Source organism: Oncorhynchus kisutch, linkage group LG19 (genome assembly GCF_002021735.2).
Source record: "Oncorhynchus kisutch isolate 150728-3 linkage group LG19, Okis_V2, whole genome shotgun sequence".
NCBI classification, from domain to species: Eukaryota; Metazoa; Chordata; class Actinopteri; order Salmoniformes; family Salmonidae; genus Oncorhynchus; species Oncorhynchus kisutch.
Window position 1 is genome coordinate 46,280,242 of NC_034192.2, and position 20,929 is coordinate 46,301,170.

Genomic DNA, 20,929 nt, shown 5'->3' on the forward strand with positions numbered 1-20,929 from the left:
TTCAGAGGTCACCCTTAAAGGGTATATAAACATATGTAGGGCATTATGCCTTTTTATGTCATACATATTAAGGCTTTATGAATGATTTATCAATGCTGCATATCAACACTATGTAAAGTGTTCCACAAAGAACAAAAATAAAGTCCATATTTTTGGAGACTTCTGTGATTCTGAAGTCATTCTGAATATGAATTAAAGTAGAGAACATTTGTATTGTCTATTTATGGAAAAATGATTCCCCCTCTTCTTATACATATGATGCGTTTCATTTAATCAGACTCCAATATAGACAAGCCTGAATTGTTGGTGCTGATTACCATGACAATTGCTTCTGCAGTTGGCTAATAGATGAAGTGTATGAGATGAATAGAGCCACCTGAACCTGAATTGGTAATGAGGAAACTAATGGCATGCTAATGCTATGCCAACACTATCTATTGCAGGAGGGTTCGGTGGGTAGATAATGTATTGTATCAAATCCTCACATACCAGTACATTCATTCCCTATTGACGTGTGTGTGCACAGTGCATGTTCAGCCGACACATAACCATTGGGGAGAAGCCAGGGGATTGTCTGGCCACTGTTAGACATCTAGATAAGCAATGTTGAAGTCGACAAGATGGAGCTCACAAAGGAAGGCTATTAGGCGGTAGACGGGCAAAATTAAACCCATTACCGATAAGACACAGACCAGCCAGTCCCTTGACAAGTCTGCCCTATCATACAGCTCTGCAGCACAAACAGGTATTTATAATCATTGATAAAGGCGGGGGAGACAGGTGGGGGGGGGGCTGTTTAGAGACAAAACATATGCAAATGGGGCAATTAGACCGCCCATGGCACAGATAGGATTTGACCTGGTTTGATTAGAAGATGACAACGGTCTTTCTTTCCAAAAGTATGCCCAGCAACATTTCCACCACATTGACCAAAAACATTATTGGATTATGTGGGTAATGTGCGTCCGGTCAAATTTATGAAGGTATTACAGAGCGCTTGATTACACAATGCCAGCCGTGGAATGTCTATCAGGTAAAACATTTAAAAAGTGGTGAGGAGCGTTTGAAGCAGGCCGCCTCCAAAACCCCTCGACGGGTGCGCTCCCATTCCAATGATTATACGTCTGTCAATCTCAGAGCCCGTCGTGGCCCATTTTCTCTTTTAAGATTAATATGAGAGAATGGAAGCAAATTAGCTGCTAAATTAGAGTGCTGTCTTTTCCACATTCAGGGGCCCTCTGAGCCTGTTATAGCTCCTCTCTTGTTTTCCCTCCTTCTCTCTCGTCCCGCCGTGCTGCAGGCCCTCCAGCCTCGTCTATGGAAGGCTAATCAACCCTGCATTCGACAGCGCCCTGGAGGGTTCTACATTCTCCCACAGGTAAATCACTGGAGTACCTTTCCTTTCCTACATCCTCCAATCATAGCAGCAAGGATCTTCAAGCACCTTCTCCCTATAGCAACATAGTTGTTTTGGTTTCTCTGGTTCAAACATCCATTTTAAAAAGCTGTTTACAGACCAATGGTGCTGTGTTTTGGCCAGGTCTTGCCAGCTCCAGCCTGACCACTGACCACAGTTAGCTGGGAGCAAGAGAGAGGTGAGCCTCCTAATGGCTTCTTGGCAGCTAGCCCTCTTGCTAGGCCATCCTCATCTGGAGCGCTGATTAGCGTAGGAGTATGGAGTGATTTGAAATCTAACCCGTTCATTGAGGGGTCCACAGCTTCTAGACCTCGGCGGGGGGAAGGTCAGACGGGTGGGTAATTAACTTGGACTATTACGCAATTAAACCTTCCCCCAATCTCAGCTCTAATGAGCAATGCAGAGATTCAGTCATAAGGTGTTTATTGGGGAGAATTACATCACACGTCCACATTTGATTATCTTCTATGGAACAGTTCATTTGAGATTACTTTAACCTTTATTTAACTAGGCAAGTCAGTTAAGAACAAATTCTGATTTTCAATGACGGCCTAGGAACAGTGGGTTAACGGCCTTGTTCAGGGGCAGAACGACAGATTTTTACCTTGTCAGCTCGGGTATTCGATCTTGCAACCTTTCGGTTACTAGTCCAACGCTCTAACCACTAGGCTACCTGCCGCCCCAGATGTTTCTGTCTTAGACCGCTGCACCACTCTGAAGCCACTCTAAGGCACTGCATCTCAGTGCTAGAGGCGTCACTACAGACCTGGTTCGATTCTAGGCTGTATCACAACCGGCCGTGATTGGGAGTCCCATAGGGCGGCGCACAATTGGCCCAGCGTCGTCTGGGTTAGGCCGTCATTGTAAATAAGAATGTTCTTAAGTGACTTGCCTAGTTAAAGAAAGGTGAAATATTTTTTTTTATAAAAATCTCACAGATTATTACTCATTGTTTGTTTAGTATGATGCAAGGAAATCAAACTTCATTGCATTCTCCAATTACAGACCAAGAGTGTGGCACTATTAACAGATTATGAGGATCATAATTATGTAGATCACTGCACAATTATCAAAAATCAATCATATGCAAAGATCAGAGCAAACATCATACTTGTAATGCGCGTTGATTGAGTTTGGGGAATTCATGAGTTAATTCAAGATTAGGTTTCTCAATGTGCAGCCAATACCGGTCAACCATGCCAGAAGAATGAAAGGGAAGGGAGGGGCACGGATGCAAAGGTATCACCCACCTGCACCTGGCACTCAGCTTCACTGATGACTTTCTGAGCCTCTTTGAGCTTGTTTGCCTCGCTAGCTAACTGGACAGATGGACACACAAACACACAACAGACACCCAGACATACACACATATACAGAGAGCAACAGAGAGGCACACAAAGAGGGTGGTTAGCTAGACAGACAAGAGGAACACCAGTACTTTTGTTAACAGAGAACACAGGCCAACACCAGGCACAGACAGGTGAAGCAGAGGAGTAAGTGACAGAAATTCCCAGTTAAAACATGGTTATGATGAAATTAATATAGATAAATTAGTACTACATGTCACATAGAATACCAAGATCACATGTATTTCATATCCTCAAACAAGCAAAGTCGTTTTCAGCATTTAAAAGTGCATTTTGTATTTCCCCTCTCAGATACAGTGCCTTGCGAAAGTATTCGGCCCCCTTGAACTTTGCGACCTTTTGCCACATTTCAGGCTTCAAACAAAGATATAAAACTGTTTTTTTTTTGTGAAGAATCAACAATAAGTGGGACACAATCATGAAGTGGAACGACATTTATTGGATATTTCAAACTTTTTTAACAAATCAAAAACTAAAAAATTGGGCGTGCAAAATTATTCAGCCCCCTTAAGTTAATACTTTGTAGCGCCACCTTTTGCTGCGATTACAGCTGTAAGTCGCTTGGGGTATCTCTATCAGTTTTGCACATCGAGAGACTGACATTTTTTCCCATTCCTCCTTGCAAAACAGCTCGAGCTCAGTGAGGTTGGATGGAGAGCATTTGTGAACAGCAGTTTTCAATTCTTTCCACATATTCTCGATTGGATTCAGGTCTGGACTTTGACTTGGCCATTCTAACACCTGGATATGTTTATTTTTGAACCATTCCATTGTAGATTTTGCTTTATGTTTTGGATCATTGTCTTGTTGGAAGACAAATCTCCGTCCCAGTCTCAGGTCTTTTGCAGACTCCATCAGGTTTTCTTCCAGAATGGTCCTGTATTTGGCTCCATCCATCTTCCCATCAATTTTAACCATCTTCACTGTCCCTGCTGAAGAAAAGCAGGCCCAAACCATGATGCTGCCACCACCATGTTTGACAGTGGGGATGGTGTGTTCAGGGTGATGAGCTGTGTTGCTTTTACGCCAAACAGAACGTTTTGCATTGTTGCCAAAAAGTTCAATTTTGGTTTCATCTGACCAGAGCACCTTCTTCCACATGTTTGGTGTGTCTCCCAGGTGGCTTGTGGCAAACTTTAAACGACACTTTTTATGGATATCTTTAAGAAATGGCTTTCTTCTTGCCACTCTTCCATAAAGGCCAGATTTGTGCAATATACGACTGATTGTTGTCCTATGGACAGAGTCTCCCACCTCAGCTGTAGATCTCTGCAGTTCATCCAGAGTGATCATGGGCCTCTTGGCTGCATCTCTGATCAGTCTTCTCCTTGTATGAGCTGAAAGTTTAGAGAGACGGCCAGGTCTTGGTAGATTTGCAGTGGTCTGATACTCCTTCCATTTCAATATTATCGCTTGCACAGTGCTCCTTGGGATGTTTAGCTTGGGAAATCTTTTTGTATCCAAATCCGTCTTTAAACTTCTTCACAACAGTATCTCAGACCTGCCTGGTGTGTTCCTTGTTCTTCATGATGCTCTCTGCGCTTTTAACGGACCTCTGAGACTATCACAGTGCAGGTGCATTTATACGGAGTCTTGATTACACACAGGTGGATTGTATTTATCATCATTAGTCATTTAGGTCAACATTGGATCATTCAGAGATCCTCACTGAACTTCTGGAGAGAGTTTGCTGCACTGAAAGTAAAGGGGCTGAATAATTTTGCCCAATTTTTCCGTTTTTGATTTGTTAAAAAAGTTTGAAATATCCAATAAATGTCGTTCCACTTCATGATTGTGTCCCACTTGTTGATTCTTCACAAAAAAGTACAGTTTTATATCTTTATGTTTGAAGCCTAAAATGTAGCAAAAGGTCGCAAAGTTCAAGGGGGGCGAATACTTTCGCAAGGCACTGTATATACGACAGGCATTGATTTTATCCCAAATATTTTGTTGTCGCTTTGATATTTCACTCTATATGACCTCATCACATTCTAACGTCTTAATAACAGCCGTTGTGTAGATGGGTACAAATTCAACTGCGTAGTGAAACATATTTATATGGAGTCGTTCCTACAGAACAGCCTTACTGTGGACTGAGGAGTATTAAATATTGAACATGTGTAATGGAAAAGGAGAACGAATAAGGACTTCCATTTCACCAGAGTTTAGAACGTAGTTGTAAAGTGCAATCTTAAGGTGAATGGGGAACATTTTCTTTTACAGTCCCATCCGTAACTATGGACTATGGCGAGTTCAAAGCCTCTAATTTAAAAACTGTAACCACAGGATAAGTGGATGGCATGGAACTTGAACCCCTCAGGCATATCTTTGACTCAAAGATGCGATTGATGGAACTCAAGTACATTACACTAGAGTATTAAACCTAAGGTATTGAAGGTATTGACATAAACAAATGTTTTGAGGTTAATAACAGCCAGAGAAACATGCATGTCAAACACTTGCTACATTTGACGGTGAATTACTTGGCAACCACTGAGAACACATGGCAGTGGTGGTTGTATCGAGAGGCCTGTTGCATTCATTACAAGCTCAGTCTGGTAATGAGAGAGGTCTGCAGGTAGACTGGCAGAGCCAGATAGGAGACTGATCCGCTACACCTTCCAACCTCATTCCTGGCCATGCTGGTTCAGCTACATGACCTCCAGGTTGTTAAAGCCCATTAATGGCATGGCACAGAATAGGTCCAAGGTATCTACCGCACCTGAAAATGATCCAATTCTATGAACGCCTCCCCCGTTATCTCTGAGCTGAGGTGGGTTCGTAGGGGTTGGCAGGGGTGGGAGGTGGATTAGTTCCATTTGATGTGTTTTCATTGCGTTTTGTCGATGTTTACAGGCGAAACCTGTGCTCGATCGGATCGCGGGGATAATCAAACAGACACATCAAAAGGTGGAAGCTCCCTGAGACAGGCTCTCATTAAATCTGTCGGTTCACAGACAAGGTGAAGTAGCAGAGGCTAGGAGACAGAGAGACATGTTTTTATTTCCACGAAGAGCTCTGTCGACGAGATGTGAACAGAGATCCCACTTCATTCATATTCAATAAAACGACAGATGTACCACCACAGCAGCTTTGATGAACAATCTGAGTGTAGTGTCTTCGCATGGATTTAGAGGTGCTGCACTCCGAAAGATAATGGCTTAGTACAACACTGTGTTCATCTGTTGCAGTTTCAACCCTTTTAAAACAGGTTGACTAGAAACTTTGTTTTCAAGGGAAGAAACAGGCCTGTACATCATCACCAGGAAGGATACACTTTAGAATTCAAATAATTGTCTTATTGAAACAGAGTATCTTGTTAGCGCCTACATTTCCATTCATGTGCTCCATTGCAAGACTTCAGCACCGCAACCTAAATATTGCTGTGATTGCGAAATGTGTACCTCCTGATAACGTGCTGCCAGATAAACAAAATAATCTGTGTCAGGATCGCGGCGGAAATTGTGAGAGCTATGGCACATCTCCTACAGTACGCCCGAAGAGATCAAATTGACCACGCATGTCTGTTCTTAGCAAGAGTGTTCCTAGTGAGGAGGATCCTACTCAAAAGGTACCAGTCTTTCTCTGTGCCTCCAATGTGAAAGCAATAGAAGAAAACCTTTGAAAAATCACCTTATACTACACATACACATTTCTTAAAGGCACCAATTTGACCACGAGCACATTCCTGCCATGCAGAGCGTGACAACATACATGTTTACATCGAGCCTTTTTTAGACCAACACACCCCCTGGATGTAACTTGAAGAACTCGCAGCCATATTCATGTGAGCTCTCGCCAAGCGCATTAGATGTTTCCCTACTGAGGCAGATGTCTGTTGATGTGCAAAGCTCCAGCAGCCTTTGAAGGTGCGTTCAGAGACGGCAGGAAGAGAAGGAGCTGACTCTCGGGGGCTTCACTCCGCTACACTACCTGTTAATGCACCACAAACAGACTGGCTTCAAAAGACCGGGGGCCTGTTAGTGGGAGGGGGAAAAGCCTGGAAAAACAGTGCTTAAAAAGGAGCACTCAGGAAAAGCAGGTAAGCAGAGGGTGACACTGCCTCATGCATTGAGAGAGAGAGGGCAAAGCAGAGAGAGAGAAGACAAAGCAGAGAGAGAGAAGACAAAGCAGAGAGCGAGAGAGAGAGAAGACGAAGCAGAGAGAGAGAGAGAGAGAGAAGACAAAGCAGAGAGAGAGAAGACAAAGCAGAGAGAGAGAGAGAGAAAGAAGACAAAGCAGAGAGAGAGAGAGAAGACGACAAAGCAGAGAGAGAGAGAGAGAGAGAAGACAAAGCAGAGAGAGAGAGAGAGAGAGAAGACAAAGCAGAGAGAGAGAGAGAGAGAGAAGACAAAGCAGAGAGAGAGAAGACAAAGCAGAGAGAGAGAGAGAGAGAGAAGACAAAGCAGAGAGAGAGAGAGAGAAAGAAGACAAAGCAGAGAGAGGGAGAGAAGACAAAGCAGAGAGAGAGGGAGAAGACAAAGCAGAGAGATAGAAGACAAAGCAGAGAGAGAAAGAGAAAAAAGCAGAAATATAGAGACCAGAGAAAAAGAGAGGATGATAGAGGTGCGGACGGGACCCGGCCACCATGTTGGCCTCATGAATTTGTGAAAGCAGCGGGCGGGCAATCGTTGGGGCGATGAGTGAATGATGAACGAGTTTGGCCGAGAGAGAGAAGGTAACGAGTGGCAACATGGCACTCGGGCAGATGAAGTGGGGGAGTGAGGACTGCACACAAATTAAGTGCAATCGGGGAAGAAAGAAAAAAAACTTGCCTCTGTCTAGACAGGAAGAGGACCAAGCCTCACGCCACGCACTAATACTGAGAATAAATTATCACTGAGTCTGCCAGGGACCTTAATGACAGCAACTTGTCTTTGGAAAAAGTCCCGGCGACACAGTACAGAGCTAAATGTGCAGGTGCAGAAAAGGGATGGGGAACGCGGACATTTGCAACTGCCACAGAATTTAGTTTGGAGGAAAACAATCTCAGCTACTGGATGCCATACCATCTTTCAACACAGGCTTATATTACATTCAGTAAGCAGGGAAGCAAACTGCCCTTTTGTCCCAAGGCAACACTGAAGTGTTTCAAATTGGGTTAAGGAGGAAATAGCAGTCATTTTCTGTGCTTAGGTTTGAGGGGTTTTGTCTGGGAAAAGATGGGGATGCCAAGGCCAGAGAAGAAATGAAATCCATCTCTGTGATAATACAATTGCATGGAACAGGCTGCCATGGAGCAATTCAGCCAATATCAAATCCGACATCTTAAAAAGGAGATGAACCCTTTACTGAATCAAACGCTCCCGTATGGCTGGAAAATACCCACTTAGAGCCTGGCATCCGTGATTGGGGTAGAAAAGTTTCAATTTGACCAAATTAGTAAAAGTCATTTTTTCTCACAACCGGAGTAGTCCTTTCCTACAGTCAAATGATCAAATCGTCCTTTAGAGAGGAATGTTATGAATAATAAATAAACATTTTTTGAAAGCCGTGTTTCTCTGTCAAACGGTTTTGTTATAATTGAGTCTTCTGAAAAGTATATAAAGTGTAATAGTGCAATGCAAACTCAACATTGAATTAATCTCAACTCTATATCTGACATGGTACTGCTGTGTTGTCTTTTTTTAAGCCCATAACATTTTGTGTGAGGCGTATACTTTAGTTTCAAAGTGGATTTGTTTAAGACTACGAAGAAACACTCGTGGCCCTGATTCAGCTCACTGCAGTAAAAGGTCATCTTGAACAAACATGCTTTGGAGAAACAACTACAGTGGCAAGAAAAAGTATGTGAACCCTTTGGAATTACCTGGACTTCTGCATAAATTGGTCATCAAATTTGATCTGATCTTCATCTAAGTCACATCAATAGACAAACATAGTGTGCTTAAACTAATAACACACAAATTGTATTTTTCTTCTCTATATTGAATGCATCATTTAAATATTCACAGTGTAAGTTGGAAAAAGTATGTGAACCCCTAGGCGTCAGCTAACCTGGAGTCCAATCAATGAGACGAGACTGGAAATGTTGGTTAGGGCTGCATTGCCCTACAAAAAACACTCACAAAATTTGAGTTTGCTATTCACAAGAAGCATTGACTGATGTGAACCATGCCTTAAACAAAAGAGATCTCAAAAGACGCAAGATTAAGAATTGTTGACTTACATAAAGCTGGAAAGGGTTACAAAAGTATCTCTAAAAGCCTTGATGCTCATCAGTCCACGGTAAGACAAGTTGTCTATAAATGGAGAAAGTTCAGCACTGTTGCTACTCTCCCTAGGAGTGGCCGTCCTGCAAAGATGACTGTAAAAGCACAGCGCAGAATGCTCAATGAGGTTAAGAGGAATCCTAGAGTGTCAGCTAAAGACTTACAGAAATCTCTGAAACATACTAAGATCTCTGTTGACGAGTCTAGGATACGTAAAACACTAAAACAAGAATAGTGTTAATGGGAGGACAACACGGAAGAAGCCACTGCTGTCCAAAAAAAGCATTGCTGCACGTCTGAAGTTTGCAAAAGTGCACCTTACACAGTGCTACTGGCAAAATATTCTGTGCACAGATTAAACTACTGTTGAGTTGTTTGGAAGGAACACACAACACTATGTGTGGAGAAATAAAGGCACAGCGCACAAACAACAAAACCTCATCCCAACTGTAAAGTATGGTGGAGGGAGCATCATGGTTTGGGGCTGCTTTGCTGCCTCAGGGCCTGGACAGCTTGCTATCGTCGATGGAAAAATGAATTCCCAAGTTTAACAAGACATTTTGCAGGAAAATGTTAGGCTATCTGTCCGCCATTTGAAACTCAACAGAAGTTGGGTGATAGAACAGGACAATGACCCAAAACACAGAGTTAGTGGCCAGTCAAAGTGGCCAAGTCAGTGTCCTGACTTCAACTCGATTGAGATGCTATGGCATGACCTCAAGAGAGCAGTTCACACCAGACATCCCAAGAATATTGCTGAACTGAAACAGTTTTGAAAAGTGGAATGGACCAAAATTCCTCCTGACCGTTGTGCAGATCTGATCCGCAACTACAGAAAACGTTTGGTTGAGGTCATTGTTGCCAAAGGAGGCACTAATTAAATCCAAGGATTCACATACTTTTTCCACCCTGCACTGTGAATGTTTACACGGTGCGTTCAATAAAGACATGAAAACATATAATTGTTTGTGTGTTATCAGTTTAAGCAGACTGCTTTTGTCTATTGTTGTGACCTAGATGAAGATCAGAACAGATCAAATGTTATGACCAATTTATGCAGACATTCAGGTATTTCCAAAGGGTTCACATAATTTGTACTTGTCACTGTAAATATGATGTGATTAATGTTTGCTGCTTGTCCCAATCCCTTTTTTCTTATGCCTTCCTCAATACTGTTTTGAACATTAAACTAAGCAATGAGGTTGGGTTTCCAGTGGTAGAGACTACGTATTTCTGTAAAACCTGTGGTACAGACCGTGTATGTATTTGTGAACACATGAACACTGTACAAGACACTGTACAAGACCTCTATGGGGAGCTGGTGGCTTCAGACTGCAGTCTGGAGTAATGGGTGTGTATGCTCCTCTCGTCTCCTCTGGTCCTTACCTGGGTCTTCAGATTGCAGATCTGCCCTTCCAGCTCTTTGATTTTCTCCTCTTTCTTCTGGGACTCGGCCTGGGCCTCCTGCCGGGCGCTGAACTCTTCATCGAACTGCAACAATTCAACACAACACACACTCTGGTCAGGACCAAGTTGTCTCAAGTGAATGGCCAACTGCAGGGCAAGTCAACACACACCGATACACACTGTCTCGCACACACTTGGCCCCATCTCCTACCTCTATCGTCCACTGGCTGTGGTTTGGGTCCGGCTTTCATGTGTTGGTGACGGATCTAACCTTTGTGGGAAAGCAACCTGTGTCACGACAATGTTTTCACTGTTGCCGCAGGGGGGGACATTGCTCTCATTCCACTCACACCCAGGACACCTCTGATGTCCCACACACAGAGGCAGGGGTGTGGGGGGACTGCGGGAGCATATATGGCGTGGTGATACAGTACCATGCCTTTACAGACTGGTTCAAACTAGAGTACCATGTCTTTAAGGTCTGAGTCACATGCACCAAAACACTTCTGGGGGATTCTGCTGGAAGTACCAGTGACTCACAGTACTGGTGGTGTACTAAAGAAATGTGACTCGTTTCATGAAATGTTGCACGTCCCTACTAAACAGGAGAGGCATTTGAACGCATGTCTAAAAAATAAAAAAATTCCCAATGTGTTTTTTTGGCAGAAATGCATTCTGGAATATGTTAACTTTCATGTGTTTAAATAACAAACTTATATTCCATCCGTAAATATGAATGAAATCGTTAAATTACCAGCCTTGTTGGTTAATCCACGAAAAAAGTCGGAAACCTTCTCGCTAGTCATGACTGGCTGAGATTATGGATGGGCTGGACATGCCGGGAGATGAGTTTGGATTGGTCTGCCATGTACAGGAGCATGCTTCTGTCTATAACGTGAGCTGTTCAGTATGTGTTGACAGTCCTTTCTACCGTTTTTTAAAGATATAATGTTAGCCACTACAAAAGCTTTGCTACTTTTCTCAACAAGATTGATGAACCGAATTTAGCAGGTGATATTAACAGATCAGTTGGAAAAAGTGATTGCCTACTTCCTGTACACGCCACGGTCAGTGGGAAACGTAGTGACTTAACTCAACGCTGGCCAAACAAGATGTAGCTACAAACAAAACGAAGTTCAATGGTTCCAGTCTGCCGTAAAGCGTCTAGCTACATTTTCAGATATCATACTTTTCTAATTTTCATTGCAAGTTAAAGCGCACTGTTCGCTAGCTGGCAAACGTTATGGGTATGATCTGTGTAGTAATATTATTTGAATCAGAAATCCATTTGCATTGCTAGTTATAGCCTGATGTTAACTAGTTAACATTGAACCTAGTTGGTTACAGTAGCCCTTTAGCTACCTGCAGATTCATACTCCAGCTATGACAATGTTTGTATTGGTAGTAGTATGAGTTGGGATTATGCCGGTTCATTGTTTAGCTAGTTAGCTGCATGACTAAACAAAAGACTTTGCCAGATGATCAATTTAGACAAGTATGTCAGGTAAGCATCATCTAATAATAATTTATACAATATTTTGATCTGGACACTTTGTTTTTGATATTGCTACTATGAAACCATTTCATTGTACTGTTTACTCCTTCTGTATACTGCGCATGTGACAAATAAACTTAGATTTGATTTGATATAGTGTGTTTACCAGAGACTGTAATGTGAAGAAGTCAGATTACAGATATTAGGCGGTCGGTCACAAATATATAGTGGAAATTGATTGTACTGTCTATCATTATATAGTAAAAATACACTTCATGCACTTTATTCCTCTGTTTGAAGATCAGCGTGAACGCAGAATAAAGTAGGCTACTCCATCCAGTTAAAAAGTAGACAAAATCTTCAACATTGTAGCTTTTACTTTAAAACTTCATTCTGTAAATTTGAGAGAGTTTGTTGAACTATTTTACCAGCTATTGATCAGGGACCAGAATCAATTGCTCGACCAGGATCTCTTGGGGGGGGGGGGCCTTTCTGATGGGAGCGTGGTGGTGGCATACCAATGGAGTTGAGGGGAATGATGCACTGTACCTCACCTTTTTGGAGAACTCCGCAGCCTTCAGTTCACTCTCATCCACTTTGGCTTTATCCACGCACTGATCTGTAAGAAAAAAAGAGGGCATACAGCAGCAACGACAGTAAGAACCCACGAAGTGACTTTGATTCTCTCAATTACACTGTACATTGTTAACATCCTACTTAAGATTCCAGATCAACCCTAAAAGGAATATTACATCAGAGAGACAGAGAGGGAATGAGTGAAGAAAGGGGGGAAAGGCACTTGTCGGCTCATTCTTTTCTTGACATATCCCCCAGGAGATTTGTATTCTGTTCGGCAGGTTTGCCAATGTTTAAAAACCAAGCCCCGAAACATTTGTTTTCAACTCATTACAGCACAGTGATATAAAAATGTGAGAAAATCACGGATGGGCTCGCAAACTTTTAATGAGACTTTGTCGGCACGATGCCACAGAACTGTTAGTGACAATAACAGAAGAACAAAAATATAAAAATAAAAACACTTAGTTATTTCATTAATTTGTCTCTACTTGAAGGAAATGAATGACTGCATTTCTAATTTGGGGCAAATAGACCCTGTTTCCTCTAGGATTCAAGAAACTCTGCTGATGAATGTCCTCGGCAGAGTGAAGACGCTGTGAAATCTCCATGTGCTTATGATGAGACATGATGTGCCACAGTCACACCTAACAGGTAATGCATTATTTATTCGTAATTAGACTACCTTTTCCTATACATGTCAAGGGGCTGCAGGTTTTTCTGGGAAGGCTCTCATGGGGGAAATGGGGATAGATAATAATGAGAGGGATATTGCACCATTTTTAGCAACACCCACATCCTGCTGTCCGCGCAGTACAACAGAAAAATATATCTGAGGATGCTTTAGACCGATTAGGAGACAAAATATGAATAACAAGACTAGTATTAAAAAAAGAGATACTGATTCAAGCTATATTGTACAGTATGTAGATTAGGGAGACCTAGGAGGCAAAACTGGTTGAAATTATGTAATTCTAACCAGAAACAAAAAACTTTTTCAAATGTGTTAATAATGACATCATTTCAACCCGTTTTGGAGGTGTATAATGGTGTCCTACTGGCTGCAAATTCACCCTTTTAAATGTCAGAGGAAAGACAGAGCTCTGGCAGACCTACCAATGAGGTGGGTGAAGTCTACATCCAGTCTCTCTCTGTACCCGAAGTCTGGGTCCATCCCGCTGCGATGGAGAACCACCTGAGACACACATTCCTCTATCACCTTGTAGTACTGGGGCCTGGGAGAGCAGTGAGCAGAACACAACTAAGTCAGCATGCACATCAAGAACAGGAGAATGACAAACTTACACAGCCCTAATTCTCCACAAAATATCCCCTTAGCCGAGCTAGAGGTCACAGAATGACAGATAAAATAAAAAATAAAAAATTGAAATTACATTTGATCACATGCTTTTATGCCGATCGTGAAATCGCTCAAATTAATCCCGGGGACGTGGAACTCGGAGCAGCATGACTTGCGGCTATTCAAGGTGACAAACGGGCTGCGCAGCCGGCCGTCACTAATTTGTAATCATCTTTGTCAATTAAGGGTGCCCATAAACCTGAAATGCAAATCTAATCAGTGTAATATGTGTAATTAAAAGCACAATGGCATGGAGAACATGTTGCGTGTTTTGGGAGGGTGACAGAACGATGGGGTCTCGGGTGGCGGCGGGCGTCTGAGTCGGCCGGGGACTCCTGTTCGCGCCACCCAAGTTGGCGGGTGACCTTTCCCCAGTTATATGATCAACTTTAATTGCAAGTGACATTTAGCAAATACAATGTCAACTTAAACTGAGCCCCGTAGCGACAAATAATGATGTTCCAAGCATGACCTTGAATGGTGCCAGCAGAAATAAAAAAAATCCACCAGAAATACCCCCAACTTGAGCACATTTTATGATGGGGACTGTTTCTTAGGAACTGTCGCTCGGCTCAAATCCACACTAGAGGTACAGTTATCATTTTCTCCTGGTCAACGCTAGTTAAATCCCGGATTAACAGAATGAATGTGAATCTTTATAGGTTACGAGGAGTTATTGCCAGTCATATCAAATTGACAGTACTTATGATGTCTATGCCAACATATTTGATTAAGATTACTTCCTCAGGGCAGTACGGTACAGCATGGAAAGGAATAATTAGTGTGACAAAAAAATATGTGAATGCAGTGTATAAGAAAAACATATACTCTCCCATGTCTCAAAAGTTTCACAAATCACTTAATTTGACAAGTACCTGGAGTTTGTTTAATTAAAGTGGTGCTGAGTGACAGAGAATAAGAAAAGTGGTGCTGGGTGACAGACAGTAATTCAAGTGGTTCTGAGTGACAGGCAGTAATTCAAGTGGTTCTGGGTGACATACAGTAATTCAAGTGGTTCTGGGTGACAGACAGTAATTCAAGTGGTTCTGAGTGACAGGCAGTAATTCAAGTGGTGCTGGGTGACAGACAGTAATTCAAGTGGTTCTGAGTGATAGGCAGTAATTCAAGTGGTGCTGGGTGACAGACAGTAATTAAAGTGGTGCTGAGTGACACAGTAACTAAAGTGGTGCTGAGTGACAGACAATAAGTAAAGTGGTGTTGAGTGACAGACAGTAACTAAAGTGGTGTTGAGTGACAGACAGTAACTAAAGTGGTGTTGAGTGACTATATGGGGACTATATGGGGAGGTTTCCCGGGAATAGGTTAAACCTACTACAGTCCTGGACAAAAACAAAAAAAACGCCATTAATGGAGAACCGGAACTAAAAAAACGCTTCAATATATGGCTAATAGAGAATCATTTTGTACTGTGACTATGAGAGAAGCCTCTAAAACACACTGTGCGTTAGGAGGGTAGGCACAGTTGCCAACCGGTCCTCATGTACACTACCGGTCAAAAGTTTTAGAACACCTACTTATTGGGTTTTTCTTTATTTTTACTGTTTTCTACATTGTAGAATAATAGCGAAGACCTCAAAATTATAAAATAACACACATAGAATATGTAGTAACCAAAAAAAGTGTTCAACAAAACAAAATATATTTGATATTCTTCAAAATAGCCACCTTTTGGCTTGATGAAAGCTTTGCACACTCTTGGCATTCTCTCAACCAGCTTCACCTGGAATGCAATTCCAACAGTCTTAAAGGAGTTCCCACATATGCTGAGCACATGTTGGCTGCTTTTCCTTCACTCTGTGGTCCAACTCATCCCAAACCATCTCAATTTGGTTGAGGTCGGGTGATTGGGGAGGCCAGGTCATCTGATGCAGCACTCCATCACTTTCCTTCTTGGTCAAATAGCCCTTACACAGCCTGGAGGTGTGTTGGGTCACTGTCCTGTTGAAAAACAAATGATAGTCCCACTAAGCCCAAACCAGATGGGTGGCGTATCGCTGCAGAATGCTGTAGTAGCCACGCTGGTTAAGTGTGCTTTGTATTCTAAATAAATCAGACAGTGTCACCAGCAAAGTACCCTCACAAAAAAACACCTCCGCCTCCATGCTTAACGGTGGGAAACATAAATGCGGACAACATCCGCTCACCCACACCAAGTCTCACAAAGACACGGCGGTTGGAACCAAAAGTCTCCAATTTGGACTTCAGACCAAAGGACACATTTCCACCGGTCTAATGTCCATGGCTCGTATTTCTTGGCCCAAGCAAGTCTCTTCTTATTATTGGTGTCCTTTAGTAGTAGTTTCTTTGCAGCAATTTTACCATGAAGGTCTGATTCACGCAGTCTCCGATGAACAGTTGATGTTGAGATGTGTCTGTTAATTGAACTCTGAAGAATTTATTTGGGCTGCGATTTCTGAGGCTGGTAACTCTAATGAACGTACCCTCTGTAGCAGAGGTAACTCTGGGTCTTCCATTCCTGTGGCGGTCCTCATAAGAGCCAGTTTCATCATAGTGCTTGATGGTTTTTGCGACTGCACTTGAAGAAACTTTCAGAGTCCTTGACATTTTCCGTATTGACTGACCTTCATGTCTTAAAGTAATGATGGACTGTCGTTTCTCTTTGCTTATTTGAGCTGTTCTTTCTATAATATGGACTTGGTCTTTTACCAAAATGGCTATCTTCTGTATACCCCCCCTCCTTGTCACAACACAACTGATTGGCTGAAATGAATTAAGGAAAACAATTCCACAAATACATTTAATAAGGCACATCCGTTAATTGAAATGCATTAAGAAGTAAAGAAAATCCACAAATGAACATTTAATTCAAATGCATTCCAGGTGAATACCTCATGAAGCTGGTTGAGAGAATGCCAAGAGTATACAAAGCTGTCATCAAGGCAAAGGGTGGCTATTTGAAGAATCTCAAATATAAAATATATTTTGAATGTTTTAACACTTTTTTGGTTACTACATGACTGATGTCTTGACCATTATTCTACAATGCAGAAAACAGTCAAAATAAAGAAAAACCCTTGAATGAATAGGTGTTCTAACTTTTGACCGGTAGTGTACACTCATATGTTTTCTGGGGGAGGCCTTTATTAGGCAGATTAGCTGTGCTCTAATTTCCTGCTGGCCTCTGTGGTCAGGCGCAATGCTGCTTGCTGATACTCAGGTTGCGTGGGAGGCTCAGAAGGCTCCGATGCAGATAAAGAAATCAAAGCTTTTTTCAAAGTCCTGCTCTCTTTTTACTGCCTTTGGAAAGGGGAGCAGGGGGTAAGAGCATTGTGGCTCAAATAGATTCATTGCTTTGAGCAATGAACCAAATAGGCTGGAATTGGTGGTATGCAGATCATTTCAGAGAGATTACTTCAATTTACAAAAGATGTTGAGAGCTCTGAACATGCATGGAAATAAGACACGTACGAGTGCATATTGACCAAATATGTAAATTATTGGATTTCTGCTTATACTATAATGTACATCCTATATGTGGGGCTTTATTTGTGATGACAAGGAGTAAATCAGGGTTCCCTATAAAATGTGGACAGGTCTTATCATATTGTAAACAGATATAACATTTTTGTAAGAATGAAATGGCAGATGTTTTGTTCCTATGGCTGGATTCACCCACTTGTCATGAGATCGAGCGAGTGCACGTCACCCCTGTGTGGCTTAGCACTGTGGCAACCCGGTTTAGTACTGTCGCCGGTGTAGACCACATTATTATCTCAATAAGTCACCCTATTTCCCAGCATCCCCCGCTCCTCTCTGCCACTACCACCAAGATAACTGAGAAAGGGAAGGGAAGGAGTGAGCGAGTGACCCAGAACTGTCAGGGCCCACCAGAGCCTGGGCAAGGCTGGGCTCCAGAAGCCAACATATGTCCCTAGCACCATCCTTCACTCCTTCACTCCTTCACTCTGGCACCTTTCCCCTCCACATGACATTGGGATTCTAGCAGCAGCACAAACTCCCCTCGCAGTCTCTCGTCCAGCCCTGCTCCACATAACCAGTGTAATCCCCATATCGCTCCACTCCAAAAGAGGATATCCGCTCTAAATTTAGCAGGGGTTTGATGTGCTCCCATTCATCAAGCATGGCACTCTCAGATTAATTATCGAAAATAAAACAAGCCCCCCCTTCACCAATTGGTGATGGTTTCGAGAGGTGCTTCTCCAAAGTGAACACACACATCTGCCCTGTGTTTGAAACAGGGTGCATGGCAGTCCTGTTGAAACAGGGTACAAGGCTGTCATGTTGAAAATGTATAACATTGGAAGCCAAAGTCCACATTCTGTTGGAATATTGGCATAGGCATGTTATGCGTCCCTTTGATCAGGAAGCCATCGCATACACCTATGGACTAGTTTCGCTCCATCACCTGATTTTGCCTGACAGCGAGCGTGAGTGGCCCACTTCCTCCCCCCTGGATCCCAATAGAGATCCGGCCATCAAAGCCCAAAATGATCTTAAGGTCTCCCTTTAATCTAAAATTAAAGACCTGCCATTTCCCAACCAGCCAATTTAATCTGAAACATAAAAAGATATGCTGGTTCAAAGTGGCCGAAAAGGGATATATTGATGATGAATTGAGGCCTGAGCTGGAAAAAGAACCTTGTGTCAGACAGACCGACCGCACCTCGCAAAGCTCGGTGATGTATGTGGAATTATGTCTTCCTCATGGAGTAGGGGAGGAGGGAGGGCGATGGGAAATGTATTTTTAAAAGCATATCTTTAATAAGCACATCCATTTTTAATTAGCATTTGTAGTGATCCTTTTTTACTGTCGGTGGTGGAGAGCATTGGCGTCAGTAGTGGGGGAAAGAGACAGAGAGGAGTGCTGAGGTGCTATGCTGCACTAGCTACTTAATGTGTTTTCTATTTCTCACTTTCTCCAACAAAATGAGGAATGCATTATTCATACCAGCCGAGTGAGCAGCAACTTGTCTATGGTAAATTCCTCTTGTCTTCTCTCTATTTTTTGTTAAATATTTTATTTCGGTGAAAAGTCTGACACAGCAGCGAATTGATCACTGTCATTGCCATCAGAGGAGCCGCCACTATCTCCCTCTTTTTTTCCTGTGATTGACACATTTACAGGAATCCAGAGCCGGGCCGCCATTTGAATAATTACTTAATCGTTCTAAAGTACAGAATATTAGATCTGCTCTGATATGGCCCTGGCACTTTGATCACAGTGATTACATTCATAGAGAGAGCGAGAGAGAGAGAGAAGCCCTGAGAGGAGAAAATGGACATGTGAATCTTTCATGTTGAATGCTTACATGCTTTCCCCTGGGAGATGGAGATGGCAAGGTTTTGAGAATAGCACTTGCTATAGGAAGTAATGTAGTTTTACAAGGATTGTGGCACACTTATCTACAGGGGTCAGACGTGTGTTTCGTTATCTGGCCTTACTCGAATGCGGTGTCAAGGAGTGGACGTCCTTGAGGTTTCTGCGTTGATAACGCAGCATTAGCGCTACACAGCAAAGTGTATCCCTTACAGGGGCTACATACTACTGAATAAAACAAAAAGAGGGAATAGACTAGAGACTGTTTAACGTCAACATTTCAGCCTTATGTTTTTCTCAAGACCAGTCTTATGGAAATGCAGTCTTCCTGTGAAAGCAGTGAGAAGGGATGTGGCTGTTTGTGCAGAACTCACCTGATGTAGTAGTCATTCCTAATGAGCAGGAGGTGCTGTAGGATGGACAGGAAGTAGGTCTCCGACCCGGTGTCTTTCACCATGTTGGACAGGAGATGGTACACCTCACCCATATCAGTGAGAAGGGGGTTAAGGTATATAATGTCATGGCAGTGTAGCAAACAATTAAGAGAAAACAGCTTGCAGTAGTAGGCTACCATGACAGACCATTTAAAAGGAGAAGGCAAACATTTACAATTCATGTGCCTTCTCTAACCAAGTCCTCTATTACCTTTAACCACTTCTCCTCATATAGGATAGGACGAACTGTTCCCAAGTGGAAAAGCACATTCACACATATACACATTGTACCCCTCTCATTTAGCCACATGCATAACACATTTCACATTCCCTTATTCGGTCAGTGGCGTACTAACACAGATAAGCTTTACCTATTGTTGTTTAGGTATTAAACGGACATGGGAATGAAGGAGTGCTTAAACCTGTGCTTTATCAATCTAATAATATAGTGACAGTGCATTCTAAAATCAAATCAAAATCATTTGGAAGATCCTCAAATCAGTGTTTGTTTTCACATCTCGAACTAGTACTCAGACAAGTGTCATTGTGCACAAGCAAACACTGCGACAATTCCTCAAATCTGTTTTCCCTCTCAGGAGTGGCAGAAGAGTAAACAGCTAACTTTAGGAGGGGATTTGGCAATAAAGAACAGTCCCTGTGTTCCACCTGTCACTCTGCGCCTTTCAAGGAGGAGGAAATTAATCACGTGAAAACTCCATTGGGTTTGGATATTTAGGGAGAATCATGAAAAGGGGATCAGTCACTATGGAAAATATTGTCTCAGATTGTGCCTTGTCTGTTGAAGAGAAAATATGTGTTATTAAACTTGCTAAAGGTACTGATTATGCGCCTCCAAGGAGTGCGAGCGATGGCTTGTGATGTCTAAAATAGTTGTTGAATCAGATAAGAAATCACTATCTATGGTGTATTATTCATTTCATTATATCCGTTTCTCTGAGTTAGATTGCTGGCTATTTGTTTCAGATCAAGAACTGTCAGAGGCTGCGAAATGGAGCGCTTGGCACAACATTTCACAGTTGATTTTTATGGAATTGAAACCATAGGGAGAAATGTTCAAATCAAGGAAAAAGTGATTTCTCTTGAGATGTGCATGTGTTTAAACATAATATCCAAGTGGGATTTCAGAATAATATCACGATCACTTTACAGTATATTGTATTTCATCTGTGTTTACGAGGCATATGGAACTGGAATTTTAATCTATAGCAAGATTACATTTGATCTTCTTTGAACTAACAACAAACCCAGTCCCAAAACTGTAAAGAATTTAGAGAAATAAATAGCTTGAGGGGGTTTATACAAAACAGTTTGCTTGAGAAA

At 42.3% G+C, this 20,929-nt stretch overlaps 1 protein-coding gene across 6 annotated transcripts in view; it reads right to left on the minus strand.

The window, feature by feature from the left end:
- The window catches only part of diaph2 (diaphanous-related formin 2), a 717,979-nt gene that overhangs the window by 457,348 nt on the left and 239,702 nt on the right, over positions 1-20,929 (minus strand). For 4 of the 6 annotated variants that reach the window (XM_031797927.1, XM_031797925.1, XM_031797928.1 and 1 more), the window contains 5 exons: positions 19,529-19,645; positions 13,591-13,709; positions 12,453-12,517; positions 10,383-10,487; positions 2,668-2,736 (listed from right to left, as the gene is read on the minus strand). In XM_031797927.1, the coding sequence (XP_031653787.1) occupies positions 2,668-2,736; positions 10,383-10,487; positions 12,453-12,517; positions 13,591-13,709; positions 19,529-19,645 (475 nt within the window). The remainder of the gene's footprint in view (positions 1-2,667; positions 2,737-10,382; positions 10,488-12,452; positions 12,518-13,590; positions 13,710-19,528; positions 19,646-20,929) is intronic. The other 2 variants (XM_031797929.1, XM_031797930.1) reach the window with 1 other exon arrangement.